The following is a 17,563-nucleotide window of genomic DNA, read 5'->3' on the forward strand; positions in this document are numbered from 1 at the left end:
GTTTCTAACAGAATTACAATGTCATCGGCAAACATCAAAGTTTTTATTTCTTCTCCATGGATTTTAATACCTACTCAGAATTTTTCTTTTGTTTCCTTTGTTTTTTGCTCAGTATACAGATTGAGTAACATCGGGGAGAGGCTAGAACCCTGTCTTACTCCTTTCCCAACCACTGCTTCCGTACAGCAAGTAAAAAACGAACAACAGAACGTTGTTCAAATAACGTGGACGTTTCAAGCGCACTCGCCATCTTGAAACGTGTTTTTGAGGTTATCAACAAAACAAGTTGATGAATCATCTGATCAGGGTTCGTCTCAGTAATGCCAACTTAAAGCCATAAAAGTACGAAACTAGTCCTGCTAACAGTTTTTTCCGCAGACCAATTTGTCTCTTTAATTACTGAATGATCCTCGTGCTATCTGCTATGGACTGTAAAATCGGTGCAGAGCATTCGTGTAGATGTAGACTGGTGTTGTATAGGATACCAGACGGGGTCGGGCGTCAGTGTTGAGGGCAGCTGCGTGTCGTGTTGCAGTCGCAGTACAAGAGCCTGCTGGTGTCGGAGCGCACGACGGCGGACGAGCTGCTGCAGATGCTGCTCAACTGCTGCGGCTCGCAGGAGCGCGTGGAGCAGTTCTCGCTGTACGAGTCGTCGCGCGCTCAGGAGTACCAGCGCAAGCTGCACCCGGACGACCGCCCGCTGCGCGTGCAGCAGTGCTGGCCCGTCGACGGAGACCTCCACTTCATCGTGCGCCGCAACGCCGAGTTCAGGCCGGCGCCGCAGTCCGCTCCCACCTCGCGCAAGGTGGGTCGTCGATCTCCTCAGCACGCCACTACCACTGGCAGCGCCACGTGCGAGTAGCCGAGCTGCTCTATGGCGCTACAGTCGTGCACTGTGCGGCTGGTCCCGGCGGAGGTTCGAGTCCTCCCTCGGGCGTGTGTGTGTGTGTGTTTGTCCCTAGGGTAATTTAGGTTAAGTAGTGTTTAAGCTTAGGGACTGATGACCTTACCAGTTAAGTCCTATAAATTAAAAAAAAAACCCACTGACAGGGGTGTAACTATGGTACGGCAGCCAGGGCGCTTCCCTGGACATTCTTTCCCCTGGATGCACACTATTGTGACGCACAAAAAATGTGAAGGAGAACGAAAGAACTGGAAAGAGCGAGTGAGAAGTAGGAGGTGAGTAGAAGAGGGAGAAGGAAGAGAAAAGGAGACTGTACTAGAAGGCCGCGAAATGGGAAGTGGGATAGGGGAGATGTATAAAAAATAATATTAAAGAAGAGATTCGGACTCGACTGTGTTGAGCAAGTTTCCCTGGTAAGGAGACACTTTTGTTGGTTTTGGCTACTAGATTGAGCTACTCTCATATGCCAAATGAGCCATGCAACGTAAGTTTAGAAGAAGAAGATTGTTCACTGAAGCGTGCACATTGCAGAAAAAAAAGGACTACCTTTTAGAGGTTTCCAGTTCACTCAAGACTTACTGTTCTACAACTACATCTACATTTATACTCCGCAAGCCACCCAACGGTGTGTGGCGGAGGGCACTTTACGTGCCACAGTCATTACCTCCCTTTCCTGTTCCAGACGCGTATGGTTCGCGGGAAGAACGACTGCCGGAAAGCCTCCGTGCGCGCTCTAATCTCTCTAATTTTACATTCGAGATCTCCTCGGGAGGCATAAGTAGGGGAAAGCAATATATTCGATACTTCATCCAGAAACCCACCCTATCGAAACCTGGACAGCAAGCTACACCACGATGCAGAGCGCCTCTCTTGCAGAGTCTGCCACTTGAGTTTGCTAAACATCTCCGTAACGCTGTCACGCTTACTAAATGACCCTGTGACGAAGCGCGCCGCTCTTCTTTGGATCTTCTCTGTCTCCTCCGTCAACCCGACCTGGTACGGATCCCACACCGAGCAGCAATACTCAAATATAGGTCGAACGAGTGTTTTCTAAGCCACCTCCTTTGTTGATGGACTACAGCTTCTAAGGACTCTCCCAATGAATCTCAACCTGGCACCCACCTTACCAACAATTAATTTTATATGATCATTCCACTTCAAATCGTTCCGCACGCATACTCTGATATTTTACAGAAGTAACTGCTACCAGTGTTTGTTCCGCTATCATACAATCATACAATAAAGGATCCTTCTTTCTATGTATTCGCAATACATTAAATTTGTCAATGTTAAGGGTCAGTTGCCACTCCCTGCACCAAGTGCCTATCCGCTGCAGATCTTCCTGCATTTCGCTGCAATTTTCTAATGCTGCAACTTCTCTGTATACTACAGCATCATTGTTGCTACAGTGGAGTACATGAAATAATTACATTTAAGGGTGAACAGCACAAACGGTTCTGAAGTACCAAGTGTCCAGTCAGGCTGCAACATCCATATTCGTTTGTGGTGTAGCCTTCAATTGTAGTGGCAATTCAGGCGCTAACTATGGCATCCACTTGATTGCACAGGTGGCGATTATTTTCCTGGGATACGTTATGCCATTCAAGGGATCACCAATTTACTATTGGAGGGCACCAAGGTGGGTAAAAATCGTAGAGGGAGACCAAGAGATGAATACACTAAACAGATTCTGAAAGACGTATGTTGCAGTAGGTACTGGGAGATGAAGAAGCTTGCACAGGATAGACTAGCATGGAGAGCTGCATCAAACCAGTCACTGGACTGAAGACCACAACAACACGTTACTCCATATCTGCTCGAGTTGTTCAAGTAGTTCTCTGAGAGTTGTTGGTTTACAAGTCACATGAGTCACTTCTCGTCCCATTATACCCCACACGTGCTCGCTTGGAGACTAATCTGAAGCTCGTTCTTGCCGGGGAAGTGTGCCGTGCGTCTGGCAGGGAACGTTGTGTGTCATGGGCAGAGTGTAGGGGAGTATTATGCTGTTGGAACAGTGCATCATTCTCCTGTTGCAAGAACAGCAAAATAAAGAGGCTAAAAATGTTCTACACGTACCAACTACTTGTTAGCATCCCCTCCAGAACCACCAAAGGTGAGGCCTCAGGTGGGACTAGAGTTTTTTGGGGAATGCAGTCTATGAGAAAGCACTCACTAGATCTTTATTGTACACTGAAATGGTCATCACTTGTTTGCAGCCAGAATATGCTTTCACCACTGAAGACCATGGTCCGCCATTCCATCTTTCAAATGATCCTCTGATGGTGCCAGCTGAGTCGTGCACATCGATGCTGTGGCGTGAGTGGAAGACAGGCTAGAGGTGTGCATGCCTGTAGTCTCACTGTTAATAATCAGTTCACAACCATTCATGTTGATTCACCTGTGCTTACAAGCCACCTTCTCTGCACTGTGGTAGCTGTACGATTTGCTGCTGCCGCCCTTACAATATGATGATCCTGCTGAGTTTCTGTGCTATGTTAACATCTACAGCCTCACCTGCAGCTGTGAGAATGTTCACGTGACCATTAATACCAGCATCGTTGCGCAACTGATGGAGCACGTCCAACTTTTGTGGTGATCTTCCGTGAAGACCATCCCTCCATTTGGAAGGCACAATTTGGTTCCTTACAAATTCGTTCTGCTGGTTGTAGGAAGCAAGAGTCTCTCTCTGTGGCATGGTTTGCTTCACATGTTTGCACCATACTGAGCGTTCTGGCCATGAGTACTCCCTATTAAAGGGTAGAAAAAGATGGCACTCTGGTAACTAAGCCACTACACTGTCTGTTGGCGGACAACTTTGAAACCATTGTCAGTACCTCTACTTCCTCTCAGGTGGCACATGCTGCCATCAGATAAAATCAACATTGTCTTTTGTAATAAAAAGATTTTTTCTAGCATTGTATTTTTTTAAAATATATTTACTCATAATACCCACTACTGAAATTTTGGCTATGGGCCATCTTCCAGTTGAGCACTGTAAAACTGCATAAAAAGAGTACATACAGATCATATGGCAATTATTTATTAATAAGCACTTATAAGATGCTTCAACACATACCAAAACTCCAAAAAATATCTGTGCATCCAAGAGGTTAATATTAACACACAATATGATTTTAAATGAATCCTACTGATTCATTTACAGAGCAACATAAAATAATTTATTTAACACCTGTGTTGGGATATACCTGTTGTCTTTACAATTATGATGTAACAGTACTAGATCCAAATGGAATTTGCACTAGTATATTAGTCTGCTTACTGACTGAAGGAGAAACATCAGTGTACATTATTGTAACACTTTCTTATTGCTTAAAACTGTACTCCAGACCATGATTCAAATTGCTACCTCTGCCTTCAACCACGTTGCTCTTACTCACTGCACTGTCCAAACATTACTCACAATCTACCACATAGTTTCTGTTTGCCAGTATCTGTTTCCTATGACATCAAAGTCTGCTATGTAGCTATAACATGAGCATGATTTACAAGTATCATTCTACTATGATGTAATTAAATTTTACATTTGTATTCTGTGTCTGATCCCAACACAGGGTAAACAAAATTTTCCAGCACGTAAATCAACCAAAAAACAGTTCACAGACAATTGAAAAATGGTCTGTTCTTTCTGTTAGAAGCTCATGTTATGATATCATATTAAAAACACAATAGTGCTGGAGGCATCATTCTTAAGATAAATAGCAAGCAAAAGCACAACATTACTCTGAACAGAGATTAGCAATCCAAAAACACACTTGCAGAAAGCATAAAACAAACTTCAGTGGATTAGTGACTCTTCACAACAAAATTAACTTCATTTCAGTACTTGAATCAATTAAAGATACACACTTTATTCACAGAAAACTTAGCACTCAAACAAACTACAATAAAGATGTTATTAAGGCTATAGTTCCTTACAGCTTGTTAACATACAAAACACATTATTCTCATACTTGACTAGTTCAGGGGAATGACAGTTACTTTGTTTGAATAACTGATCTGAAGGAAATAAACTACTTGGATTCATCTGTATTATTAGCATACAGAAAATCACATCCAGCTATTGCAGTATTGTATATTTGAGGGCAAATATGAGTAATATTAAGATTAAGTTGTATTGTGATCAATATCCATGATTCATATTTTGTTACAATGTATCAATCATTATGACCTGTATCTTTCTGTCAGCTGAAAAATTTCTATTTAGAATTTTTTTACTAAACTTTCAGTGTTTTTATTTTCAAGATTTGTGCTTGAAGATAATATTCCAGATGAAGAGATCTTACTAGTATCCTGCTCATCATTTTATCATACACCAAACGTTCATATGTTACCATGAACCGTAATTTAACTTTGTATATCATAGATAAACATTATTTTACAGAAAACCTGGACACCTGAGCTGTCATCGATACCAAGCTCTTCCAGACAACTGCAGCAGCAATCACAGCTGAATCTGACATCAGTTGAAAACTCCAAACATCACTCAAGTTCATCCTACTCAGACTATGAAAACTACTTTTACATCTGAAGACTGCAATAATTCAGCACTGTACATGCACATCTTAAAATACGGTAGGTGAAGAAACATTTTCCAATAAATATTAAAACTAGATAAAAAGCCCAGTATTCTTGCAGTATACAATATGTACTGGTATTCTCTCATTTGTTGTCAGCTACAGACTGGTTATGCTCCATAATTACTCAACATCTGCTTTGAAGCTGGGCTAATCAGTTTCATATATGGCCATTAGTTTACCACAAAGCAGTGCTTTCATACTTCTTGACATTGTTTTCATGTCAGTTTCAATTACATTTTTTGTATAGGTTTTTATGTAGTTTTTCTTTCTTTTATAATTATTTCTTTTGCAAATCACTAATGACTAGACCAGTTATAGACAACAATTAATAAGTCCTTTTATTATTATACATTAAATATGAAAAATTGTAACTAATTTCACAACAGCATTTAAATGTTGACACTATTAAAATTTTGGGCCAACAGTATCCAGGGAATTAATACAGTTCTACTTCCTGTAAAGGTAAACATAAGTTGGCACAGGATTGTTAATTAATTTGACAGATCTGAAGCTCAGAAATGAAATTCTGAATAAAATGGGAAAACAGGGGGGCAGAGAGAGGGGGGGGGGGGGAGGAAGTAATTATATAAGATCTGTTAATGGCCAGAAAGATAAGTAGCCTAAATATAGTATTGAAAATACAAGAAGTGACATAAAATTTGTTTGTAATATTATCACCCTAAAACTTGGATAGCAAGTTGTAAATGTTAATTTTAAAATATACACAAGAATTATAATAGTTCACTAGTGCTATAACATCACAAATAAAGTTTATGTGGTTTGAGAATAATTGATACAGTAGCAAAAATGAAGAAGAGCTGAGAGCTGTGGTATGGAATACACTAGAGTAATACAATATACTCAAGAGGTAAGACATCTTGTTCATCATTAGCTGCACTTTGAAAGTATTTATTTGCCAGACTGTTGTTTGTGTACATAGCCCATCCTCAGTGGCATCTACTGTGAATATCTGTATTGAACAATGTGTTTGTCAAGTGTAAAATCTTTATGGTGATTAAAAATTATGTGGGTCTCTGCAGTATACAGATTGTTGTCCGTATATAATTATAGGTGTTAGTTATAACATGTACGCACAATGATCTGTGGATTTTCTATAACTGACAAAAGATGTACACAGGGTGATTTGTGTACCACAGGGATGTACATCATTTTAAAACCAGTATACAGATTTTACGTGCCACTGATGATGGGCTATACACTTGGATATCAGTCTGATAAAAAAAAAAAAAAAAAAAAAAAAAAAAAAACACTTCTGAAGTGCAGTTCATGGTGTCCAATAGGGTGTTGGCAAAAAATACTTTTGAAGTGCAGTTTATGGTGTACAACAGGGTGTCCTTTGTCAAATATAAACAAGCTGTGGAGCACTCATCCATCAAGGTTTTCACATTCAGGAGAGAATGAGCATGCCAAAATTTGCTATCAATCAGGAGGGAAAAGTTAGCTATTAATGTATCTCCTTAATCTCGAGCTTTTTTAATAGAAGAAAGGTAGAATTGGAGGTAGAGATCTGTATGAAGAAATTGTTACAGGAAAAATATGTAGTTATGAAATTAAAAAGGTTAAGATAGAAGAAAGTAAAATGTAATTATAAGAAGCTCTAAATAAACATAGCTAAATGTCACCATTAGTTACAGGCAAATTAAAAGTAACATTAGTAATAATGGGGAACTAGAACACTATTTCCATGTTTTTGTGAAGCTGTTAATCTTGTTGCAGTTTTTCTTACTCAATAATTTATGCAAATGTTAATAGTTTTTCATTTAATGTAATCTTGGACTTTTTTCTATCCAATAGGTTCATAGCTGACATCTCTTCACACGGAAACTAGGAACAACACTTCAAAAATCCCTTCAAGGAGAGCTGTATTCAGTTATAGCTGGAAGCATATGTTTGCCAATAAACAATAAAATAAGTACTGCATTTGATATTACCAGAAACTGGTGGTGATTTCCTATGTTTTGTATCATATAGATTTATGAAGTCAAGTCCGCAGAAGTGATTGAGTATAATATATTACTTTCATGTATTATAATGTTATTTGTGGCATCTACCAAAGCTGTGTATCTTAGATGAATGCAGATTTATTGTTTTCAGTTAAGAAGTGTGAATATTTTGTTTTTATGTATATAATTTAATTTTATATCATTTAGACTCCAAAGATTATTTTATTAATGTAAAACAAGTTTTGATACAAATTTGATGTTCCCTAAATTAAAATAAAGTCTTTGATAGTTTGAATATGGATTACAATCAAACATAGCTAAAAGCAAATGTGGAAACATGTACTTCTCAACTATGTTCAGTGAAGTAGTTATTTGTAATGTCATGTTAACAGCCTATGTTGTAGAGAGAAAAATGTACTATGTTATATAGAATTTCTCAATTACCATTGGAATGATCTCTGTTCATACAATAAAATCAATGTAGTGATGATTTATTAAAATATTGATCTATCTATTGACGTGCTTAATGGTTTATACTTTGCCATATTATATCCTACAGTAATTTTTCAGACAATGAAATTACTTCTGTACATCCTAAAACAAAATTTCATACAGGATAAGTTTTAGTAGAAATACTTTATTTCTTGTGAAAGATTTACATTGTGTAATGGCTGGTACATGTAATATGTTAAGCTTTGTGTATCTAGTTTAGAATTTGTAACTACAGAATTCTGATGACAAATTTCTTGCATAATTATGAGAACATACAAGGATCACACAACTATCTAAACTTTTTCCTGAATATGTATTTGTTTAACTCTCATACTCCTTATGACAGAAATGACTAAAAACAGCATTCTTAATTTTATCTGTCAACTGGAAATTCTGAGAAACCTTTGCATGCTAAATAGGTAAACTTTGTAGTGAAGTGATTTATAAGAAACAAGTCAGGCTATAAATTTGGTTACCAAGTAAAAACTCATGCTCTTTACAGAACAGTTAATTAAGAATGAACTATTGTTAAAGAAATGGATGGTGATGCTATGCTATTGTAAAGGACAAGAATACAAAATTTCTTCAGCTTGTTTATGTTTTTGTTCTCCTTAGCTTATTAGATACAGCAATGAAGATCCTCCTATTAAGGTCTAAAACCAACTATTGACTTATTTATGGTTTTTTGCCTCAAACAAATGACTACTTACTCATTTGATACTACATTTTATAGAACTTTCTGTGGAAGGAATACTTAAGAGTATTTTTTGCCAGTATGTAAATGTCAGAAACAAACTTCACTTCAAGAACAAGGAATCAATAAAACAATAACCACAAGCAAGTAATAGCCAAGCACATGGCAAATATGAAAGATCGTGATCACTGTCTCCCTGATGAAAGTGAATAAAATATTATTGGTGATGTATTGAGTAAAAAAATGTTACATCATAAAAAATGACTTGTAACTGAGAGCATGAAGTGCATTTCACCAGGTGCTTTGTGTACTGCAAGTGGCAACTGAATTTATAGTTTATACCAAAGATTTCATTTATGTGTAATGTGTGTCTTACCAAAATAATCAATGTATGTATCTTTTTTGTAAAGATTTTTGTATATAATGAATCAATGAACTATATTAAAGAAACATTGAATAAAATGCTGCAATGCATACAAAAATAAGGAAAAAATTGTTTATTTTTTGTTGATAACAGATTTGTCTGAATTTGTAGAATTAGGTTAGACATACCATGTATTGAGTACCTGCATCAATATTAACAAACATATTTACTGGTTATCACTGTTAGCATTCAACCGCGATTCTTATACATATATTGTAACGAGTTTCAAGAGACAATACTCTCATCATCAGGTTGTAAGACAGGAAGATCATTCGCGATCCAGTATAAAGAACATAAAGATGCGTTCAGGTTAGGAAATTATGACAAATCAGCTGTTGCGAACCGTATACAGGGTGATTCAAAAAGAATACCACAACTTTAAAAATGTGTATTTAATTAAAGAAACATAATATAACCTTCTGTTATACATCATTACAAAGAGTATTTAAAAATGTTTTTTTCACTCAAAAACAAGTGCAGAGATGTTCAATATGGCCCCCTCCAGACACTCGAGCAATATCAAAACGATACTCCAACTCGTTCCACACTCTCGGTAGCATATCAGGTATAACAGTTTGGATAGCTGCTGTTATTTCTCGTTTCAAATCATCAATGGTGGCTGGGAGAGGTGGTCAAAACACCATATCCTTAACGTACCCCCATAAGAAAAAATTGGAAGGGGTAAGATCAGGGCTTCTTGGAGGCCAGTGATGAAGTGCTCTGTCACGGGCTGCCTGGCGGCCGATCCATCGCCTCGGGTAGTTGACGTTCAGGTAGTTACGGACAGATAAGTGCCAATGTGGTGGCGCTCCATCCTGCTGAAATATGAATTGTTGTGCTTCTTGTTCGAGCTGAGGGAACGGCCAATTCTCTAACATCTCCAGATACTGTAGTCCAGTTACAGTAGCACCTTCGAAGAAAAAGGGACCAAAAACTTTATTGGCTGAAATGGCACAGAAAACGTTCACCTTAGGCGAGTCATGTTCATACTGAGATGTTTCCCGCGGATTCTCAGTGCCCCATATACAGACATTGTGACGGTTGACTTTCCCGTTAGTGTGGAAAGTTGCTTCATCACTAAACACAATCTTTGAAATGAAAGATTCATCTGTTTCCATTTGAGCAAGGATAAAATCACAGAAATCAATTCTTTTAATCTTATCAGATGCAGACAGTGCTTGAACCAATTTCAGACGGTAAGGTTTCATAACTAACCTTTTTCGTAAGACTCACCATACAGTTGATTGTGGAATTTGCAGCTCTCTGCTAGCTCTGCGAGTCAGTTTTCCTGGGCTGCGAACAAATGCTTGCTGGATGCGTGCTACATTTTCATCACTCGTTCTTTAGCGTCCAGAACTTTTCCCTTTGCACAAACACCCATTCTCTGTAAACTGTATATACCAACGTTTAATACACCACCTATCAGGAGGTTTAACACCATACTTCGTTCAAAATGCACGCTGAACAACTGTCGTCGATTCACTTCTGCCATACTCAATAACACAAAAAGCTTTCTGTTGAGCGGTCGCCATCTTAGCATCAACTGACGCTGACGCATAGTCAACAGCACCTCAAGCGAACAAATGTACAACTAAATGAAACTTTATAGCTCCCTTAATTTGCCGACAGATAGTGCTTAGCTCTGCCTTCTGTCGATGCAGAGTTTTAAATTCCTAAAGTTGTGGTATTCTTTTTGAATCACCCTGTATATGAAACAGGCCATCTCCTTAATAGCATAGAAGACAACGTAGAAATATTGCATGTAGAAAAGAAAGGGAGGAAACTTGATTTACTAGAGGAATTCGAGATAGCTATCCATGAAAAGAAACAAAGCAATATTCTAAATGCACAAGATAATTTTAAAGAAATGAGATTTTTAAAGGGTTTTTAGAATTTTTTTAGGGTAGGTATGTGACTTTAAACTTGCAGCATGTCACTGACGGAGTTGCGATAGGCTAACAATGGCAGACCAATGCAATAAGGAAATCAGGTGCCCAATAGCATAGCGTTACCGTCAAGCACACGGCTGTAACCATGCCATAACACCTAGGCATGTCAGCTTACAACAGCTCCCGAGCTGGCACAGTGCGACAGCATATTTGGTAGCTATGGGACAGCCATTGACTTGTGTCAACAACTTCAATGTAAGACGAGGACCCACAGTCCAATATACTTTTAATTCTGTTTTACTCTATGGACTTCCCAACTATTTGTGATGGTATTTTGTCTTTTTAGTCCATTAATTTCATGACATAGACTTTACAACCTGATGATGAGAGCATTGTCTCTTGAAATGCGTTGTTAAAATATATGTATTAGAATTGCGGTTGAATGCTAACAGTGATAACCAGTATAACGACAACTGCTACCTCTACTCCATAATGGATTATATTAAGACACATACTTACACCACATGTAGTGAATGAAATGTCACTATGAGTGATTAAGACAAGAGACTCATATTCACTAGAACTTGGGTTCAAATTCTTGTGCATGCTTTCCATGGGCACTCTTTGTCACTTACTCCAAATGCCAGGAATGTTTGTTTGGAAATGATGCAATTGGTTTGCTACTTAATTTTTGTGTAATACAAGTTTCTTTCATGAAATGCTTAAAACTAATCTGATATGTGCAACAGAAGCCAGTCAAGCTACAAAGGTCTAAAATGCAATAGTATATCAAAAAAACTGTAATGCTGAAGAAAATACTAAGCTCATGTGAACACTAGTCTTATATTATTCTGACTTTTCTACCAAATGACAAAAGTGGAGATATTCCTTCACAGATTTCAAAACATTCTGGTGATACCAGTGCAACAAAAACTGAGACAGACACTTATAGTCCACCTGCTGGTACATCAGTCAATCTGCAATGTTCTCTTAGTACTGTGCCTAAAATAAGAGGTCCCATGTGGATGTGAGTCTTGCAAATAAACACTGCTTCACACTTTATGGTTAGCTTACAGAAATCACTATAGTTTCCAATAGATCCAGAAGGCTTTTCATTTGTAGGCTAAAAGGTAGCCAAATTAACTGCTTAACAGGAGACAAAGGGAATGAAAAGCACTCTGATGAGACTACAGTCAGACTTAGTGAATGAAAAGCGCTCTGACATAATTACAAAATGTATTTGATGTGTCAAAAATACGCATGGTAATATTTAGAAAATTATATATAAATGACTTAGTTGAACTGTGCAGGACACATTAGGAACAGGGTACCAGCTTACAGGCATTGTGAAGCAAGGTGCTACCCTCAGCCAAGTGACAGAGGACATAGGAAGTTTATGGAAAGATTCTGACAAAGAAGATCAGATTATCACAGTATGTGCAGTATGAGTCTGCCTGAAATTACAGCATTACTGGTGCCCTGAATGAAACAGGAGTTGCAACAAGGCATGCAAGTGTGAGTTTTGTGGAGGCCCTACAGTGCCACGATACGCTCTGGATTAGCACTGCTGCGATCTGTGTGAACACTGAGTTGAGCAGTTAGCTGCTAACTGAAATGAAATCTCACATGAGTGCAATGCTTGTTGCTACAACTTGGAGAAGGGAATATACTTGACATGGCCTGTACCCATATAAGAGAGGAGAAGACGGGTTAGCTCAGCTTCTTGTAGAAAATTTATGGGTGCCACTATCACACAAAACCAGATCCCTATGGTTGCTGGTGTTAGAGAAGTACATTTTTTTTAGGTTAGAATTAGGAATCAAGCACCAAGTTCTGAAAGAAGTTGAAATAACAGGAGAGCCCCATAAAATTATTAAGAATGTACTGCAAAGTAAGGTTAGCTCATTTCAGCAGAATGTTAGAGGACTGAGTAATGAGGCAGAAGAGCTTCTTGTCTATTTAGAAGGTTTAGAGAGCTCTCAAAAGAGAGCTGTCCTGTGCCTATCTCAGCACCACATATCCACAGGGTTACAGAAGATAAATATAAAAGACTACACTCCAGCAACTTACTCATGTGAAACTATTATGGGAAAAATAGAAGCTGCTATGTATATCAAGACAGAACACAAGTCCAGAAGAGACAGGTAGATTTTGTAGTCATCAGCACATAGTAGTATGTGATTGTGAATTAATACCAAAAAATAGTTCACTTTTAATTGTAACTGTATATAGACCCCCACTGGTAAATTTTAAACTTTTTATTAGAAATTTGGATTCCTTACTATGCTATCTCTCAAACAGCATTGTTGTCTGTGGTAAATTCAATGTAGATTTTCAAAAAGATCCTGATAGGTCAAATGATATGGAAACCTTATTTTGAAACTACAATTGGATCTCAGTAATTAACTTTCCAACATGAGTGGATAAAGATAATAGAACTCTAATTGATAATGTTTTCTTTGATGGACATCAAATCAAGGAAATGCGAAACTGGTTAGAAAAGTATCTGAGCTTTCTTTCCCCAAAAACCTGATGGATTTGAATCTAGCACACTTGCATGAGCTGACATTGAAGCTTTGTGCACATACATCAATTTTTTCCTGCCTTTTGATAGTGTCAATTGCTGGAAAGCAGCAGTTGAGTGAGGTAGTGTGTAAAACTCACATTGATTTTTCATTGCAAAGGAAATAATGGAATGACTAGAGCAGTGCTACTGCATCGAAGTTTGCCAGAAACTGGGCAAACTGCAGGTGGAAGCCATTTGGAAGGTTCAGGTGTCTTTCAGTGATGATGCTATGGACATCACACCACATCGCTGGAGAGCAAGCCACACTCAGGTACGTGCCAAAATAACCATGTCATTACCAAAGTGAATGGTGGTGTCATGGAGGACCACCATCTGACTAACACAGAAATCACAGGAGAAATGGGCATCAGCACTTTTCCAGCACATTCCATTCTAACCAAGGATTTAGCCATGTAGAGAGTGCTGGCAAAATTTGTGCCAAAAGTACTGATCGTGGAGCAAAAGTAAAAGTGAAGTTCATAGGACATGCTGGACTCCACAAATAGTGACCCTCACTATGTGAACACCATAATCACTGGTGACAAGTCCTACGTGTTCGGGTATGACCTGGGAACCAAATCCCAGTCATCACATTGGGAGCATTCCTCATCACCAAGACCAAAGAAAACCCGCCAAGCGTGCAGCAACATCAAAGTGATGCTGACTGCTTTCTTCGACTCCTGCGGTGTGGTACACCATGAGTACACACCACAGGGTCAATCAATCACCAAAAAAAACTATAGAGATGTCCTCCATCACCTATGTGATGTTTTGAAAAGCAAGAGACTGAACTTGTCATCAACATGAATGCTCCAGCACATTTCTTACACTCTAATCAGACTTTTTTGATGAAGAACCAGCTTCCTGTGCTTCACCAGGCTCCTTATTGTCTTGATATGGTCTCCTGCGACTTCTGGCTGTTTCCCAAACTAAAGAGGCCATTGAAAGGAATGTAACTTCAGGCAAGAGAGGACATTATGGCAGCGATGACAGTCAAGCTAAACTCCATTCCGAAAGAGGCTTTTTTGGCATGGTTTCAACAGTGGTGGCACCACTGGGAGAAGTGTGTGGAGTACCAAGGGAACTAATTTGAAGGTGATTAGATATCCAACAATCAAGGTAAGCCATTTTTTTTTTCACCAGCCGAAAGTCAGATACTTTTCTAACAGACCTCAAACTGTACACCCAGCAACAAAGGCTCTTACTGATCATGATGAACAGTTAGTTAGGATAGACAAAATAGTGTCTTACAATACAGATATATCTCAGTGGAAATCAGCTAATAGTAATTAATGACTCCACAACAAATGTTTATAAGAACAGTTTGCTACAGATGATTTGGAATGAAATTTATAATGAACCGAATGGTGACATAAAATTTAATCTATCCTATGATAAATTCACATCATAGTTAGGAAGCAGCTTTCAGCATCAGCTAATCATAAAGGACACTAAACAGCCATGTATAACACAATGGATTACTAGAGGGATTAAAGTACCTTGTGAAGGGAAAGGGAAAATGTGTCTGTTGGCAAGATCAAGCAGAGATCCTGCAGTAGTTGCACACTACAAAAACTACTCAAAATTACTCTGAAAAGAGACTAAACACTCAAGAGAAATGCACATTAAGCCAGAAATGTGTAAGTCTGATGACATATTTAAGGCTACAAAGACTTTACTGAAATGAGAGCCAGGACAAGGTAACATCACATATTGAATTAAATGGGAAGGCTATGTCACAGGCAGTAAATATGTTTAATAATAATTTTGTAAATACAGTAGAAAATATAGGGACAAATGGTTCAAGATAAAAATCTCACCAGTATGTTGGAAAAGAGCTTTCATAAAATTCAGTCATACAAATGTATCACCAACTTCCGCTTATGAAATAAAGAAAATGATATTTTCTCTCTAAAATTAAAGCTCATATCGATTTGATGGTATTTCCAACAGAGTACTAAAAATGCAGTAAGCCCTGTCTTATCAGAAATATGTAATACATCACTAAATTGGAGAGAATGAAATACGTCATTGTTAAGACCCTCTACAAGAAAGATGAAAGGAAAGATGTCAATAGATACTGACTTGTTTCACTGCGCATATAATTTCCCAAATTTTTTGATAAGTTGATGTATTCTAGAACAGTATCTCACCTGAACAGCAATAATATCCTCAGAAAATCATAATTAGGATTTCAGAAGAGCTTCTCTACTGAAAATGCCATTTTCACCTTCACTCACCAAATTTTAGAAACATTAAATAACAAAACAGCACCAGTTGGTATTTTTTGTGTCTAAGGCATTTTATTCTATGAATCACAACATTCTGTTAGATAAACTGATGTTTTATTGGATTGATGGTCTACCCAATTAATGAATAATGTCATATTTAACCAAAAGAATGCAGAAAGTTGTACTTAGTGATTCTACCAATGTAGTCAGGGAAAATTATTCTGTCTGGGGATAAATCACATATGGTCGCCCAAGTCTCAATCTTAGGTCTGTTATTTTCCCTCATTTATGTCAATGATCTTCCATCTAAAATACAACAAGCAGAATTAGTTCTTTTTGCAGCTGACTAGTATTTTAATCAATCAAAGCACATATACATTAACAGAAGAAACAATAAACAAGGTTCCTAAGAGCATCTTTGACTGATTTTCTGTGAATGGTCTCATCCCAGATTCCAAAAGACAAAAAGAGAAAGCACATCTAGAGCTACTACCCATGATTAGTGTAGTACATGGCAGAGAAAATAATAAATAGGGTAGAAAATTCTTAAGTTCCATATTGATGATAAATTAAACAGGAAAAAGAACTTTCTGGAACCCTCTAAAACATATTAGTTTAGCCTTACTTGCGCTTAGAATCATTGTAAGTCTTGGGGAGAAATGAATCATTAAGTTGTTATATTTTGCATATTTTCATTCAGTAATACCATATGGAATAATGTTCTAGATAAGTCACCTTTAAAGAGGAAAGCTGTCATTGATGAAAAATATGATAATATGTGGTGCTCACTCACAATCACCTTGAAGAGATCTCTTTAAGGAGTTAGTTGTCATGACTAATGTTTCACAGTATATTCATTCCCTCATGAAGTATGTTGTAAACAATCCGTTGCTGGTCAAAAGAAACACTGATGCACATAATTACAATGCAGAACAAAATAAGATAGTCATTATAATGCATTAAGGTTGTTTTCAGCGCAAAAAGGGGTGCACAACACTGCAACTGAAATTTTTGATCACTTACCCAGTGAAAAAAAAGGTCTTGCAGACAGCAAATTAAAATTTGAAAACAAACTGAAAAAGATTCTGCTTGACAACTCCATCTATTTCATAGGAGAATTTCTATTATTGTAGTGTGTACAAGGTGGTGAGTAGGAATTACTAACTCAAATCTCTATGTCTTAATAAAATAAAATAAAAACAAACTCTTGTAAATGATCAGTATGAAGCAATGTTTATAAAATCTTTTGTGATGTGAATATTAAATGACTCATTCCACATCATTATGATTTATCATGAAAATGACACAAGGAATGTAGAACTAACTACAACTACAACTACTACTAGCCAGGCTACTATTTCTTATTATTATTCTTATGGAACTTTTCTGCAGTTTTAAGAACTGTATCCATGCTATGTACCTTTGATCCCTAAAGTGCTAACGTAGTCTGCCTGCCAGCAAATCACATAAATTTAACAAACTCTGTAAATATGCTATCAAATCATTTCTTATTATTTCAGGGCTAACATTAACAACAGAAGCGTGTTCACAGTGTAAGGTTACGATTCCAGTTTCTCAGTAATACTACATCCAACATGTGGTAGAAAGCCAAATTGGAGGTGGAGAAAAATTCATAATCCTATCAGTTTACTTGGTCTCAGCAGCAAATAGTTGTGCTAAAACTCTGTATAGTAGGTGTGCTATCAAGTTTTCTAAATGAACTTTCACTCTGGAATGTGCACTGATTTGAAACTTCCTGGCAGATTAAAACTGTATTTCTTTATCAGAAGGAAGTCTGATA

General features: G+C 37.6%; 1 protein-coding gene across 2 annotated transcripts in view; it reads left to right on the forward strand.

Moving 5' to 3' along the window:
* Positions 1-8,753, forward strand: part of LOC126273192 (uncharacterized) — a 416,556-nt gene extending 407,803 nt beyond the window's left edge. For both annotated transcript variants that reach the window (XM_049976716.1, XM_049976717.1), the window contains exons 7-9: positions 536-805; positions 5,307-5,497; positions 7,318-8,753. In XM_049976716.1, the coding sequence (XP_049832673.1) occupies positions 536-805; positions 5,307-5,453 (417 nt within the window). In that variant the 3' untranslated portion in view covers positions 5,454-5,497; positions 7,318-8,753. The remainder of the gene's footprint in view (positions 1-535; positions 806-5,306; positions 5,498-7,317) is intronic.
* The last annotated feature ends 8,810 nt before the right edge of the window (positions 8,754-17,563 follow it).

The sequence above is a fragment of the Schistocerca gregaria genome, chromosome 5 (assembly GCF_023897955.1).
Source record: "Schistocerca gregaria isolate iqSchGreg1 chromosome 5, iqSchGreg1.2, whole genome shotgun sequence".
Lineage (NCBI taxonomy): Eukaryota > Metazoa > Arthropoda > Insecta > Orthoptera > Acrididae > Schistocerca > Schistocerca gregaria.